At 39.2% G+C, this 16,437-nt stretch overlaps 1 protein-coding gene across 1 annotated transcript in view; it reads right to left on the bottom strand.

Moving 5' to 3' along the window:
* Nucleotides 1-7,189: 7,189 nt before the first annotated feature.
* Nucleotides 7,190-16,437, bottom strand: part of LOC125397621 (serpin B9-like) — a 242,101-nt gene continuing 232,853 nt past the window's right edge. The window contains exons 3-7 of the mRNA XM_087896503.1: nucleotides 15,248-15,385; nucleotides 14,657-14,774; nucleotides 12,688-12,830; nucleotides 9,754-9,909; nucleotides 7,190-8,054 (exon numbers count right to left, since the gene is read on the bottom strand). Coding sequence (XP_087752629.1) covers nucleotides 7,611-8,054; nucleotides 9,754-9,909; nucleotides 12,688-12,830; nucleotides 14,657-14,774; nucleotides 15,248-15,385 — 999 coding nt within the window. The 3' untranslated portion in view covers nucleotides 7,190-7,610. The remainder of the gene's footprint in view (nucleotides 8,055-9,753; nucleotides 9,910-12,687; nucleotides 12,831-14,656; nucleotides 14,775-15,247; nucleotides 15,386-16,437) is intronic.

Below are 16,437 nucleotides of genomic sequence, written 5' to 3'. Positions count from 1 at the left end.
GTTTATTAGAAGAAACGTGTACAGGTCTGGTGACGATCAGTGTGCACAGAGAGAGAGCTGAAAGATGGTGCATCCAGCTTTTAAAGGCTGCTTAGTGCATGTGCACAGGGAGATGACGTGCCTATGTCATACACAGATGACAGAGCTCACACATGCAAGCAAGGGCTTACATAGTTGTGTCATACGTAGGTGAAGCAACCATGCTGCACGTGGGGCATGCAGGACCTCTTAAGGTCCCTTGTGCAGCAAGGTACTTTTGTCTGAGGGGTTGTCCGCACATGCTTGGCCCTGGAACCTAGAAGTGCCAGTCATGCTGGTTTGGCTAAAATCATAACACAAGCCCCAGCAGTTCTATGTAACCAGTGATATACAATGTCTCACAAAGGGCCTATTCAATCTCTTGGATACCAGTATGGCAGAACATTTTCAGTGTTTCTTGACTCTGTTGTGTTGCCTAGGTGTTGAAACCCTGCCAATGGGTGTTCGGGTGCCAGGACTCCCTCATTTCTTAGCTTCCAATTTCACCAGGGGCTCTCCAGGGTCCCAAGGCTGTCTGAACAAAACCCTGGTGGTTCATGCAAAACTCCCAAGAAATCAGATGCTTGTTTCCCCAGCAGGGGATTATTGTTCTTGTCAGATACACCCACACTCCTAGATCAGGATCCAGTAGAACCAAAAAAGATGTCACAGAAAGGCTTTTATGACTTACAAGAGGAGGCCCTATAAATGGGGCCTTGCTGATTGCTTTTAAGGTGGCCTTTTAGATCAGACCATCTATTGTTATGACTACCTTTCCATGACCACTTTGTTATGATTACCTGTTATGACTATCTTCTATGTTCTTCTTGTGATGACAATCTCCTGGCTACCTTGCTGTTACTACCTTGCTATGACTATATAGCTTTGGCCATCTGCAACAGTATCTTTGTTTCAGGAGACTGTTATGAACAACTTTGCATGCCTATGGTCTGTGTCTGTAATCCTGCTTATTTGTCTTTCATGTGCCCCATTAGGAAACCCCCACCTGTGGGGCTATCAAAGCCTGTATCTTCTCCATGTTCAGGGCTGATCACTTTTCAATCAACACTGAGGGTAGACAACCCATTTACTTGGAAAAAAACTTGCTTTAATTAATTGCTTGTTTTCATTAATTTGGGCATGATGATTTGGGTCAATGGTCTTTTCCTTCTTATCTGTGGGATTAACATACCCTTGCGTATATTAACTGATCTAGATAATCTCTCAATTGAGATTCTCTTCACAGGTGGTTCTGGGCTGTGGTAAATTGTTATTTAAAATATATCATCACAGTATATCACTTTACAATCTGTGAAATAAACACTTTACTTTTAATCTGTAATATCCATTCCCCTTGTTCTGTTCCCAAGGTCTCATGTTTATCTCATAACAAAAAAATATAATCCTACTTAAAAAAACCCAAATCTTTAAAATTTCAGTATTTTAAAGGTGTAAAGTTCTTTAAAAGTCCAAAAACTCTCTGGGCTCTGATAAATTCAGAAACAAATTACATGCTTCTCATTACTGAAGTTTGACAATATACATAGTAAAAGAACAATCACACTAAAGCAAAGCCAAAACCCAGCAGTATAATTTCATGTCCTAGAACTCACTGCCCAAAATCTTGCACTTACTCATTATATTGTCTGTGCATCCTTGAATAGCCCTGTCCCTCAAGTTCACGTATCTGTAGCACATAGGTTCCCATAGTGCTACTTGGTGGACATCCCATTTTTGTAAGCTGTTGTGGGCCATGACCCAAATATAGCAGATGACAATTGATAATTCAGATGTCAACCCACTAGCTAAATAATTCTCTGTTGGAGAGAACGCCATTCAACCAAGGGTTATGGGACCACTGACTCTGGAAACTGGCTGCCTCTGTCTGTAAGTTTACATGTGCAAAAACAGCTGTGGAATCTCCCCGTTACCACATATATTCATGTAATTTGTACGTGTAACCTTGCGATTACATCTCAATCTTATGGGCTATATATACTGTGGATAGTCAGGAAGATTATTTCTCATTAATCTGTATAATTTTGATGAGCAGTAATATACTAGGATCTGCTTCATAAGTATATCTATTGTTTCATTAAGACTGTAAGACATTTAGAAACCAGTTTTGCTTCTTTACTTAGACTAACATAAGAAAGCAACAATTTACCCTCAGTATAAAGCAAGCTACATACATTTAGCTGATTTAAAACCTCAGAACAATTTCAAACTAGACTGAGTGTCTCTGTAGCTAGATCATAAATTAAAAACTTTGCAGATATGCACCAAGACAGCGATACAGATGTCTGGACCAAGGTAATTAGCACAAAGCAACCTAAAATGCCATATGAGTTTCCTTTGCCAAGTTTGGTTGATAAAGACCTACTCCCTGGGCAAATTCCTCGAAAGCTTGTCTCACGGGGCACTATGCCCCTGGCCTCAGGTCACACACAGCCTATACACCAGAAACCTTGAAGCCAGGGTTGCCATGGTTACTCACTCCCTCAGATGTAGCTTTTGCAACCTTTGTTACTGAATTGTCTCTAATATTTAATTGTCCACAAAGATCTTGGCTCCACAAAGATTAGGGGTTGACAGTAAATGGCTAAAGAGCAAGACAGTTTCGGTTTTTTCTCTGCATCATCCTATCTCTTCATAATCATTTTCCAGACATTGAAGTATTTCCAAACATAGAATCTTCAAGACAAATTTTTTCCAGAGAAATTCAATTGATAAATAAAATCCCAAAATTTAAGGTAGTAAACTTTCTATTTAGTGTGTGTTTAGAGAGCACACCTGTGTCCTACCCCTTGCCGTGTGGTGCAACTTCAACTGGAAGAAAAGACAGGTTTGAAATAAGGTAGCCTCTGGGATACGCAGGTTAAAATGTTTCTTTTCCATTTCACAATTTTGCTTCTTTGTCATAAATCTGCTATTTGTAGGCTTGTGTATCCAAGGTAGATTGTTTTCAGCACTGTGGCTCTGTAGTGAAGTTGTGAGGCTTTAAAGTCGGAGATCTTTTCTTATAAAGTTGAGGATTGTTCTTTCAAAGCCTGTAAAGAGTTTTGCTATAATTTTAACGGACATTTGCATTGAATCTGTAGACTGCTTTCAGTGAGACTTGCTATGTTGGCTCTATCTTCACAAGAGAATAGATCTTTCCATTTTCTGATATCTTAAATTTCTTTCTTGAAAGATTTAAAGTTCTTATACAGCTTTTTCCATTTGTGTGGTTAGAGTTTCTCCAAGATAGTTTATGGTATTTATGGCTATTTAGAAGCATGATGCTTCTCATTTATTATTGGTATAAAAGAGGTGCATTTTGGGTTGTTTTCAGATTCTGGCTATGATAAGTAATTTTGCTGTGTACATAGTTGAGCACATGTCCTTACGGTATGATTGAGCATCTTTTGTATATAGGCCCAAAAGGGGTATTGCTGAGTTTTAAAGTAGTTTGTTGCGGAATTTTCTGAGAATTCACCAGACTATGATTCAAAGAGGCTGTGCAAGTTTGCACTTCCAGCAGCAGTGGAGGAGTTTTCTTCTTAACCCACATTCTCTTTAGCAAAAGTTGTTAGCAGTATTTTTAATCTTGGTCATTCTTATAGGGATAAGATAGAATCTCAGAGTTGTTTTGATTTGCATTTCTCTAATGGCTAAAGGATGTTATGTTTGAGCAATTGTCGAGAGTCTTTCGGTCATTTTAAGTTCATCTATTGAGAGTTTTCAGTTTAGGTCTGTTCCATATAATTTTATTGGATTATTTGTTCTTTTGATGACTAATTTTCTGAGTTCTTTGTATGTTTTTGCAGTGGATTAGTGATGAGTAAAGTTATTTTCCCACTCTATAAGCTGATATTGTGTCTTTTTGAGTATGTCCTTTACTATACAAAAGCTTCTCAGTTCAGGAGATCTCACTTATTGTTTCTCTCAATGTCTATGCCACTGAGGCTGTGTTAGAGTGCATTCAATGTTAATTCTAAATTTTTCTTCTATGAGGTTCAGTAGAGTTGGTTTTATGTTGAGGTCTTTGATTCATTTGGATTTCAGTTTTGTGCATAGAGATAAATATGGATCTATTTTCATTCTTCTATATGTTGATGTCTAATTAGGTCAGGATCATTAGTTGAATGTGCTTTCTTTTTCCATTTTCCTATCAGCTAGGCATATTTACAACTTTAAAGGGAGATAACTTACAATATTTTAATTAGATATTCAATGGTTAAGGTCTTAGTTATAAGATTCTTATAGGAGACTTTGAGCTACTAAGTAAAATTCTTGAAGGGAGCAATAAGTCAATTTCCAATAGAGAGCTTATAGAAGCTGCCAGATAGGTACTCAAGCAGGTGGAATATAGATCAACAGGTGAAGTATACAGTAATCAGCAAGTACAGTATATTAATTATGATTCAGCTATAGTAAGTGTATATTAAGTACAAAGCTTATTCTACAGAAGTTTTATGAAAAAACAAAATGCTTTTTATGGCTACACCTTCCTGTTTTTGCCAGTTAAGATAACAAACTCTTAATTTAAAGCAGTAGCTTATCTAATACAAAATAACAGGATGAAATATAGGAGATAGTTTAACAGAGAATTGACTATGATCAATGTCTTTTATACTAAACAATAGATGAATTAATAATTTTAAGGTAATGTTTCTTGGACAATTGTGTTTGCTCAATTCAAAGGCCAGAGTAATAATATTTTCCCAGATGATCATTGATGTAATTTGCACAAGTGTATTTTGCTAATGTTATAACATCTCTTAAAGGATGTTATGCTGATTTTACAAATGGCTCTTCCAACGGGAGAACTGCATATATGGCTACTAATGAAAAAGAATTGTGGAGCATGATATGGCTCCTTGCAAACAACTTATAAAAGTTGCAGACAGATCTGCTGCAGACAGATCTGACATAATGGCACCAAGGTGACCTTTGCTAAGGTGAAAAAAAAGGGCCCTTGCAATGAATTATAAAAAGACCCAACCTATATATATTTGGGGTTGAAGATGTGTTTATGTTCTTTTTTCACAGAAAGAAAATAAAAGCTGGATGAGATGACTGCATATACAGTAGTGACAGACCTGATGACATCATAGCTGCAAACACCCATAGAGGAGTTGGAGAAAGGAGTTGAAGAAGAGTCCATGGTCCAGTCTTCCCTGTCCAAAGAAGAGAATGCCTGACCACAGGACCTGCTGCCACCACTCTACACTGCAGGGTGCCATGCTGGACTGAGGAACAGATGCTGAGCTGCTTCCAGACACTTGGGACACACACAGACCCAGAGCCCTGCTGAGATGACCTGACCACAGAGGCTACAATTTTCTGCAGTTTGAATCCTATTTGCTTTGGAGCTGAGATGCAGACTGAACATATGACTGTTTTAATCTTTGAGACACAGAACTCATTTTGATTAAATATTAAACCCGAGAACTAAGAACTAAACTTTCCCATTAGGAAAGAAAGACTTAAAATAATAAATGACTAAAACCTCTCTTCACTTAAGAAGGGGGCAGACCAAGGGTTTAACTGCTGTTCAGAGACTGGAACTGGTATTTGATAACAGCAATATCATTGTACTCTTACCCATCAGAAAAGCATTTTTTGTCTTTTGGTTAATGTGAATTTAAGAAAATTATGACATGTTTAATTGTTGATTCATTGTTGTGGTATTGACCTAATAATGATAATATTTGTAACTGCATATAAGATGTTAAGAAAAGTTGGTATTGACTAACAGTGCTAAGAATTATGGTACTAACAAAGATATCTGTAAATGTTGGGAGTTAATGCACATGTTAAGAATTTTAGATTTTTACACAACGTAAAAGATTTAAGAGCTGTGCTAAACTAGCTGAAGAAGTGTTCTCAACTCAAGCAATACTTTTCTCCTTTAAATAGGAGACTATAGCCTTTAGGAGCATGGTTATTCATAAAGTATTATGATTTATCCTGACAAGAAAGCACGGCTCCAAGATACAGAGCCCAAAATGTATCTCTCTCCATTAATCTCTCTTTATTACAGAGATCAGCAGTCAGTGACGGGTTTGAAGCTTCTTCTTCCAAGATGCCTAAGACAGGAGCTTGCATATATGAATGCCTTTTCCAAAGATGGGAAAATTTGGGTAAATGAAGAGGTCTTTGCCCAAGCCAGGTGTGATATGTCTGTCATGTTGCAGAAGCACAGGTTTTATTAAAATTAATAAGAGAGAGTGGATTGTAGGCCCATATTTCTATATGGCAGGGCAGCCAAGCCATCAAGTCATAGGCCACACCTGAGATGGGTCACATATCCTGCCAAGCAGGCTGTCACTGCCCTAACAAAGGGTTGTTGTTCCTTTCTTTGTAATTTGGAGAATGTCTTATAGAGATGCTGATTCAAGCCTACATGACAGATAGCATACAGAGCAGACAGGTGGATGCAAACATGGCAAAAAGCCACTCACCTGGTTACCTAGGAGACAGAATGTTAATGTGTTTCCCCTAAGTTAGGTTTTGGTATAAAGCCTGTTTGGAGAATAAACAGAGAAATTCTTCAGGATGCAAATTCAGGCCTTCATGTGGGACCAGTGAGAATCTCCCTCCTGATAAAGCCATGTGAGTCATGTTTTTATTCCTGTCCTCCAGGCCAGTCCAGAGAGAGATAGTTTATGTTGGGGTCTGGTAGAGAACTAATTTATGGTCCAGGCTAGCACTGGACCCTGACAACCATCCACAAATATGTGTGCCCATAAGATTGAGATATAATCATGAGATTACATTTACACATTACATAAAAATGCATAATAATTGGAAGATATCTTAGCTGTTATGGCACAAGCAAAATTGCAGATGAAAGCAACTGTTTTCAGAATCAGTGACCCTGCAGGCTTTGCCAGGCAGGATTCTTCCATCTGAGAATAATTTTTCAAGTGGGTTGACATCAGAATTATCAATTGCTTCAAGTTGTAGTTGCCTCATGGCCCACAATAGTTCATGATAAACACTCCTGACAGTGAAATCACTTATAACTGCCTGCAAGTGCCATACCCTGGGTTATGTGGCATAGATATAACCATGGACACTGATGACCATAGAGTCTAGTTGAGGGAGTATTCAAAGTACAGAAATTTAATGGGTAAAGAAAACCACCTTAAGAACTCCAAATAAAATTCAAAATGCAACATGGTTGGTTGAGAAAACAAAATTTACTTTGAAACGACCTTTACGGACTTCATAGAAATTAGTTGTCACAGTTGGTGTTGGAGAAGCACAATAGTCTACAGAATTACGACTTCCGCAAGGGAAACATGTAGTAGTCCAGGCTAACTGTCAAGACAGCTAGGTAAGTTGAAAACAAGACCTTACTACCTGCATCTGTCTCCACACCCAGCACAGTGTTGGGCTCATAGCTGCTGAGTAGTGGACAGCAAAGAAGACAAATTTAAAATGTGACTTACAGGATAATCACCTGGAACTGGCAGTCATGATCCACAAAAACATTTTTTATCATTCAGACAGGTTATGGAAAGTGGGAGCTAGAGTGGAGGAGCCAAGAAAGCACAGTGTGTTTAACTGGCATTCACTGTCTGTGCAGAGAACTTTGTTGGCTAGCTTGTGGGATTTGTTTGGCTCCTAAATGCAACCGGGTATGCGAACCTGCCACAGAACAGGAGGCTATTGGTTTTCTTGTGCCTGATGAAGAACAAGAAGGGATGGTCCACAAATAAAACTGGGACATTGTCTTTCAGAGACATCAACGGTCTAATTGCTTTGGCCGAGGTTGCTGCGGCCATGCCACCGTCTTCACCGACCTCCACAACACTCTTGTGAACAAACTTGGACACACACAGGTCTGTCTCTGGAGACATTCCTGATAAGTCAGCCTTGCCGCCTTGGAAGACATCCGCCATTCCCAAATGCTGAAACACAGACTCCATGTCATAATCCTCTTGCAGTTTAAATTTTGGAAGGAAAACCAAAACTTTAGTGCTCTTCATAATGACTGGATTGGTCCAGGCTGTTAATTTCTCAAAAGTGAGATTGTTTTCCACCTGACAAAGAAGAATTAGATACTATCAGATTTACAGCTGATGTTTTACCCAGAGGCTTATAGGCATTCCTCACTCACAGAACCCTCTATCACTCTATAGAGGCACTGCCTTTTCACATGGCCAGGCAGTGTGAGGATCCACTGTCCTGCTAGCTTGTGTGTGGCTTCTCTAATGAGCATGGAGGCCAAACAAGGAGAGGGGTAGGGAGATCTGGTTGTCCTCTCCTAAATCCCTTCTAAGACATCTTTTATTCTGATAGTTGTTTATGGTTTAGATTGTGTTTGCTTTTGTTTCTTTACTAGACTTAGTTTTGAAGATGTAAATCATTGCTGCTAAAATAACTATTGGAAATTAGGAAAAAAAAAGATTTGATGTGAGCAACACCAAAAGGGATATCTATCTATCCAAGGTTTGTTCCTTTGTGCTACTGTTTCTTAAATATGAAATTACGCCAAAAGCATCATATTCGGAAACCTTGTTTGGGAGGCAGCTAAAATTTTAGGTAAATTTAGCTGCATGAGCAAAGTAGTTACTATTGGTGTTCCTCTAAAGGTCATTATCGGTGTTTTGTCCCTTTTCCTTTCTCTGCTACTGGTTTATGTCCTGTAGACTCTCCCACATGTACCTGTCACCATGAAAACCACTGGTGGGCCAGGTAACTTGAATTGAGCTCTCTGAAATTGTGAGCCAAAAGAAATCCTTCCTCTCCTATGTTATTCATGTTGGGCATTTTGCCACTGATTAAAACTAACACCAGAGAAGAGATGCCACAGTTGGGAAGCTGGATGGGAAGAGCTATGGGAGCTGTTCTGCTTACATAGACCCCTTAGGTCATGCACATTCCACTGCCCTCTATTCATCAGATATCCGACAGACACAATGTGGGACACCCTGATACAAGACCAAGATGTGTCATAACGATGTGCCTACCTCTGCCTTCCCCAGCTTTTTCCCTACTCTTCCTATTTATTGCCTTAATTTTTTTATCTGTTTTATGTTCTCAGGTAATAATATATTAACAAAGATATGAGTCAGTTAATATTTGTGAATGGGGGGACCAAGTTCCAAGCACTGTGGATTTTACTACCTGAGTTTACTACCTGAGTTGCCTCCATTGCATCCTATCAGGTAGCCATTGCCCATTCTAGGATGATGTTATATCATGTGGCAAGATCACACTGCTCACAATTGGAATCTTGGACACAACTTGGATCACATATCCCAGTGCCTGAACACAGCTTGGAGTTGAGCGTAGAGATATTTCACTTGTATTTTAATAAATGAAGCTTACCTGAAGATCAGAGAGTAAAATGGCCACACTGGTCAACCATACAGACAAGGCAGTAGTGACATACACCTTTAATCCCAGCACTAGAGAGGAATATATGATAGGAGGAGACAGGTCTCAGTTAGTCTCTTTCTGAGGCTTCATGGAGGCAGGATTGCCATTTCAGTCTGAGGTAGAGGTAAGAACCAGTGGCTGGCTGTTTTGCTCTTCTGATCTTTAGACTGAACCCCAATATCTGTCTCTGGGATTTTATTATTCATGCTACAGCTGAGTTTAAAAGTCCACGCTCTCAAATGGAAGCTGGAAAAGTAAAAGCATTGAGTTCTGTTGTAATGAGGAAAGACAATGGGGACGTTGCAGTCTTCTCACAGACATTCAGAGCAGTGACTGCTAAGGACTCTCCTGCCTCACCTTGCTGAGGTCCACACCATCATCCGGGAGCAGAACCACCAAGCTTAGCTCCTTGCCCTTATAGGGCATCTCCAGCACCAGTGCCTGTACCTCATCCACATAGGCGTAGTTAAACGTGTCTTCCTGATGCATCATCTGCACTGTTCCTTCCTCCCTCTGAACACACAAATCAAGGACATAAAAGATCAATGAAAGAGGGCAGAGTTTTTCCAAAATAAGCTGCAGTTAATGTCAGAAATGTTTTTAGCACTCACAATGGAAAACAGTATTCATATTCCAGTGAACCCTTAGTCAACGTCTGCCAGCTGCTCTGTGCTTTTATAAAAAGTAATTGTTGTAAGCAGATATGGGATATGTAGATAGGGTTTCTGCAGTTTTGAGAAAACACCATGACCAAAAGCAACTTGGGGAAGAAAGGGTTTATTTTCTCTTACAACTCTCAGGTCACATTCCACCGCTGACAGAAGTCAGAGCAGGAACTCAGGCAGAAGCCGTGGAGGAGTGCTTCGTACTGGCTTGTTCCCCATGGATTTCTCAGCCTGCTTTCTTGCACAGCTCTGACCACCTTTCCAGGGTTGGCACTGCCCACAGTGCGCTGGGTTCACACCAATCATTAAATGAGAAAATGCTAAACAGACTTGCCTCTAGGCTATTGTAGGATATTTGAACCCTATGTGAAAATGTATTGTGGTGATTAGCTCAATAAAGAGCTAAATGGCCAATAGCTAGGCAGGAGGTATAGGCAGGACATCTGGGCAGAGAGAGAGAATTCTGGGAAGAGGAAGTGGTGGAGTCACTAGCCAAGAGAGAAAGGAAACAGGAGATAAAATATGTAAGAGATGCCCCAACACATAATAAAACATATATAAATGAGTTAATTTAAATTACAAGAGATAGTTAAGAACAAGCCTAAGATATAGGCTGAGCTCTCATAATTAATAAAAAGATCTCCATATCATTATTTGGAAGCTGGCTGACAGGACAGAGAAATACTCATTACACTAGACAAATCTTATGCAGGCAGTTTCTCAAAGTAGATTCCTTCTTTTTAAATGGTTCTTATTTGTGTCAAGTTGCTGAAACAATAACCAGGACAATGATTTACTTGGGAAAATGATACATTATCCGGAAAAAGAAATGCGTCATTCAAATATTAATATTTAAGTACTAGTTGAATCCAATGTTCCAAAAAGGCCTTTCTCTACAGGGAAATTCTATATTGGGAATTGGACAAATCTTTAGGGTGTAGGATCTAATGGCAGAAAGTTAAATATTGAAGAAGGGGAGCTTCTGGAGAGGATATTGCCACCATGGCCCCTTCTTGTTTCTTTCTTTTGCTTCCTGGCGGCTGTGAGGTGAACAAGCCTCCATCATGCATTTCCACTACCACCACAACTGGTTGATTGGACCAACTGACCCAGACTGAAACCTCTGGAACTATGAGCCAAAATAAATACTTTCTCCTTTTACATTGACTAGCTCAGATAGTTTATTACTCTAATGGAAAGGTGACCATTATATCACATGTAGGATTTTGATCATTTAATAGGATCAACAATTATATCTAATGAAACAGCATATAAATAACAGGAAAAAAATGTTCACAACCAGACTGGAATACATTCATAATGGTTTCAATGGAACTGCAGGTAGAAAACAGTCTGGCAAGAGGAGCACACAAGTGCAAGGGTGCATGATGGCTCAGGACCTTCTAATCCAACATCAAGTAGAAAGCTTCAGGGCACAGAACTCACAGTCTTAGGGTAGAGCTACATCCTGAGAGCCAATCAGAAACAAAATCCCAGTTAAATTGCAAGCTGTGGGCTGTCTAGACAGATTTTCATGTATCTTTGTAAATGCATTTACAGTCTGATGACCCACCACAGAAAGAAAGTTCTTACCAGTTCTTTAAAAGTTAGTGACCCTCTGGAAGAACCTCATGTGTCTTTCTATTATTTAATCCAGTTCTTTCAGCTCTTATAGTCCTATGGTATATTTTAACTATAGAAGTGGTACACATGGAAAAATTTGAATTACGGTGGTACAACAAATACACAAATTTGATACAGATAATTCATAATAAAGATTAAATTAAGAGAACTACTCTTCTTAAACAAAGGTTTTTTTTGTTTTGTTTTGGTTTGGTTTTTTTGAGACAGGGTTTCTCTGTAGCTTTGGAACCTGTCCTGGAACTAGCTCTTGTAGACCAGACTGGCCTCGAACTCACAGAGATCTGCCTGCCTCTGCCTCCCAAGTGCTTACAAAGTTTTAAAAATACTGTTGCTAATAAAAAGGAAACAGGGATTTTAACATTCATAAGGTTCCAGTTATACTTGTATAATACTGGGCAATCTATTCTAATATCTCCTTTAACTCAACTTAAATTCTAATTAAGACTGAAATTTGAATCACTATGTTTCAATATTAGAAAGCTATAATTGATAATTAATAATGATAACTTGACTAATAATTTATAATGTTTATTTTAATTAAAATCACTCTATTAAATTAATTTTTGTATATTTCTTTTTACTTTGCATATCATTTTGCATACATAAATTGTGCTCCCTTAAGTTTTGGCATTCTTGAAGCTAATGGAAAATTTAGTTTCTAGATGAGGTAGAAACAATGGTTTTATGAGAAATTATCAGATGCTGTACAAGCCAGCAACAGAAAGCAAAAAACCATGGACAGTAAATATCCTTTATTCCTAACATCTTTAACTGAGCTTAACCTTCCATTCACAAATGTAAGTTTCAAACTATTTTATGTACTTTCTTGTTTTCTTTCTTTCTGAGCTAAAGGTCAAGTCCAGCACCCAACACAGAACATGCGATCTCTACCAACAAGCCCCAGAGCTACAAATTCATGGTTACACATTTTCATGCTGTTTCTTTGTCACACTGGCATGGACTTCTGTATACTCTTCCTTACCTGGTTTATTTTAAAGGGCATTTCCCTCGTGGAATCTAGGTTAAACTGTCGCCGCCACCTCCCTTTGAAGTATAAGGCATTGACAAGAACCAGCCTGGTTTCTGAATTCACTGAGCCTCTTGACAGCAACTCCAGAATTTTCCCTTTTGGAAAAAAGCAGAGACTTCATTCAGGTTCATTTTATACATGTGTGAGAAAGAAGCTGATATGACATCTGGGCAGATTCAAGCATCATGCTTTCAAATTTGCATGAAACTTGGGATGAAAATATTTTAAAAACACATAAAAAGGGACAGCGGCACTCATGTTTGACGGGAGGTCATGCCCCCTGGAGGCCCATGGCAAACGAGAGCGGGGCAAAAGACTTCCACATCTCTCAGTGAGAGCAGGTTTGGAAAAAACAGAAAAAGTGATAGAGAAGGAGACAGGTAGAAAATGTGGAAGAGGCAGAATGGGGAGGGGGATAAAAGGGGTTGACTACCCACTGGGGGCTAATGTTGGTTGTCTGCTTGATTGGGGTTTATAATCAACCAAGAGCCCTGTCTCTGGGCAGGTCTACGAGGACATTTCTCAGAAAGAGTAACTAATGGAGAGGACGCTCCCCAGAGTGGACAATGCCCTCCTGTGATGCCCATCTATGAAGGACAGAGAGAAGCAGCACCGTTTTTATCTACCTGCCTTCAGTCCTTGCTAGTCCCTGCATCTTTTTTTTTTTCCACATCACTGTACCTGCCATTTTCCTCTGACATTGGAACACAATTGATTTGGCCTTCATGTGGACTAAGACTAGTGTCCATCTGGACTTCTCTTGCCTTCTAATGCCAGATTAAAAGTGATAAGGTCTCCAGCCTCATAGACTGAGCACTACCAGTTCTCGGCTTCTCTCCATGCAGATGGCTACTGTCTGACTACTCAGTCTGCATTGCGTATGCCAATCTATTAAATCCCCTCAATAACGCGCACTCATTCTGTTCCTCTATAGTACTCCAACTAATACGCTAGGGTTAAATACATCTCATCCAGCACCCCCTGTTATGTCCAGGTCTTTGAAGGAGGTATTACTACTCTAGACTTGGGAGTGCCGTCTATCCCTGGAAGAGATAATTCAGTAAAAGGAAAGATTCCCTTTTTCTCTAATGAGGGGTAACTCTTCAATAGCCAAGAGAAACCTTACTAACCTATGACATCAAGATTGCATAGGAGGTAAAGACTCCGACAAGAAATTCACAAATAATTGCTGAATCTTTAAGAAAAGATTCTCAATCTTACTGTCTCTCTATTAGCAGAAACAGGAATGTATCTGAAAGGCTTAAATATCAGACAATGATTCAAATGATCTCAAAGACCAATGCTGGAAATTGTCATCTCTGAAATAGAAACAAAAAAGATTCAACACCAAATGGAAGGCTCTTTTAGGTCAGTGTTACTGAGTATCCAGACAGAGTATCTTCAGTGGAAGTCAAGGCTAGTTTCACCAAGGAATCTGAGGCAGGATATGAGGAAGCAGAAACAGGAATCCTCCTCAGTGGCAAAGGTGGTTGGTACCACAGGAACACATTGTAGGAAGATGCAACCCCAGGTCAAGATTATGGGAAAGGTCTACCTGTGAATTTCCATCTCAGAGATGGTAGAATCCCTTGACCTGCCACCAACTTGTGTCTTTTCATATAAATTGTTAGACTGGAATTCAGGCCCATGAATTCTGATGAGATTTGTACCAACCCCTCTGACCTGAAGAAATATACAAATAACTCTGTTTTTAAAAGTCTAAGAGTCTGAGTAGAGCCTCCATGAATTCACAGCTGTGTAAATTATACTATGTGGCCTAGCTAGTCTGCATCACTCTGACTCTCTGAAATAACAGTGAGCTTAGTCCATGGTGGGAGAAGGGAAAAGGTAAGAGAAAGAAGTGAAAGGAGTGGATGGAAAGGACAAGAATGTGGGCTGTGAAATATTTTGAAATTCTGACCTTTAGTCTGTTTGGAGACCCACGTGTTTATGTGCTTCCTGGACTCCTCTGGAGCTTTGTCAAAGGACAGCTGCTCCAGCTCCGAGTGATAGAACTGAAGACAGGACTCCTTAAAGGTCTTTGGAGAGAAAAGTGTTCAGGGAGATAACATTGGAAAATATAATGTCACCAAGCATGTCAACATTCTGAATACTGGGGCGTGAAAAAAAATACCTAAAATGAGTATATATATATTGCACTAAGCAAGAAACATTTATATATGCTAGATCTTTGCAAGGGGATAAACTAGACATGAATAAATAAAAATTCACAGCAGTCAATTTTAAAATATTTCAAGGTATCATTGAAGAATTTGTCTTTGAAGAAGTTTAGGTAGTTTAGGTAGTTGAGTCTCACTATATAGCCTAGGTTGGCCAAGTACTCATGGCCCTCCTGTCCCAACTCTCTAAATGCAGATATTATAGATGTGTACCATCATAATAACTAGAAGTTGCTTCTTAATTTTATCAAGTTCTATAGAGTCCTTCTCCTGGGATCGATAGCAACAAGTATTGGAATATAATGGTTATCATTCTACTTGGTACAACTTACTGGGAGGAATTCACAAGTATTCTCGGCAAAGAGCCTGTTGGCCATTTTAAGTAAGTACTTTTTGTTAGGCTTGTTCAGGAAATGGAGAAGCCACTGGAAGTGCTGATGAATGTCTTCGTCTGTGTTTAAACCAAGTGTCTGTGAAGAAGAAGAATGAATATCATGAGTGCAGTGATGAAATATTTTGGTTGCAAATGGAATTTGCAAGTTGAAGAGATGGCTCAGGCAGTGAAGTATATAAGGCTCTGATGCAAGATAGGTTGGTGTTGAAACAACTAAAGACAGGAATTAACCTTCCTTGCTATTTTAGTTAGGGTTTCTATTGCTGTGAAGAGACACCATGATCACACCAATTCTTTTAAAGGAAAACATTTAATTGAGGGTGGCTTGCTTACAGTTCAGAGGTTCAGTTCATTATCATCATGATGGGACATGGCAATGTGCAGGCAAACATGATACTGGAGAAATATCTGAGAATTCTACATCTTGCAGGCAACAGGAAATGGACTGTGACAATGAGTGAAATTCAGCAAAAGAAATCTCAAAGCCTGACCCCACAGTGAAATACTTCCTGCAAGAAGACCACACCTACTTCAACAAGGCCACACCTCCCAGTAGTGCCACTTATGGTGGCATACTTAGAGAGCCACTCCCTATAAGTTTATGGGAGCCAATTACGTTCAAACTACCACACTTGTCTGATGTGGGATCCCCCTCTGAATGCTGTGAATATATTTTATTATCAATGTTTAATAAAGAAGCTGTTTCGGCCAGTGACTTAGCAGAACAAAGTCAGGTGGGAAATCGGAACAGTGATATATAGAGAGAGTAGGCAAAGTCAGAGAGATGCCATGTAGCCACCAGAGGAGCTTTGCCAGTAAACCAAGAGCCTCATGGTAAAATATAAAATAATAGAAATGGGTTAATTTAAGGTATAAGAGCTAGCTAGAAATATGCTTAAGTTATCGGACAAACAGTATTGCAATTAATATAGTTTCTGTGTGATTATTTTGGGCCTGAGCAGTCAGGAAATAAACAAGCAGTCTTCGTCTACCCTGGCAATGAATAATTACAAAGTCTGTTCCTCTAAAACTAAGATAGATCTCAGCAACCTGTATTTAAATAAATTCAACAACTTTTTTTTCCTCATTTCAGCTTTTGGATAGAATCTATGGCCTCAAGGATGTTAG

The sequence above is a fragment of the Myodes glareolus genome, chromosome 14 (genome assembly GCF_982192425.1).
Source record: "Myodes glareolus chromosome 14, mMyoGla1.1, whole genome shotgun sequence".
Classification (NCBI taxonomy): Eukaryota; Metazoa; Chordata; class Mammalia; order Rodentia; family Cricetidae; genus Myodes; species Myodes glareolus.
The sequence above is the reverse complement of the archived record's forward strand: the minus strand, read 5'-3'. Positions and strand labels throughout refer to the sequence as shown.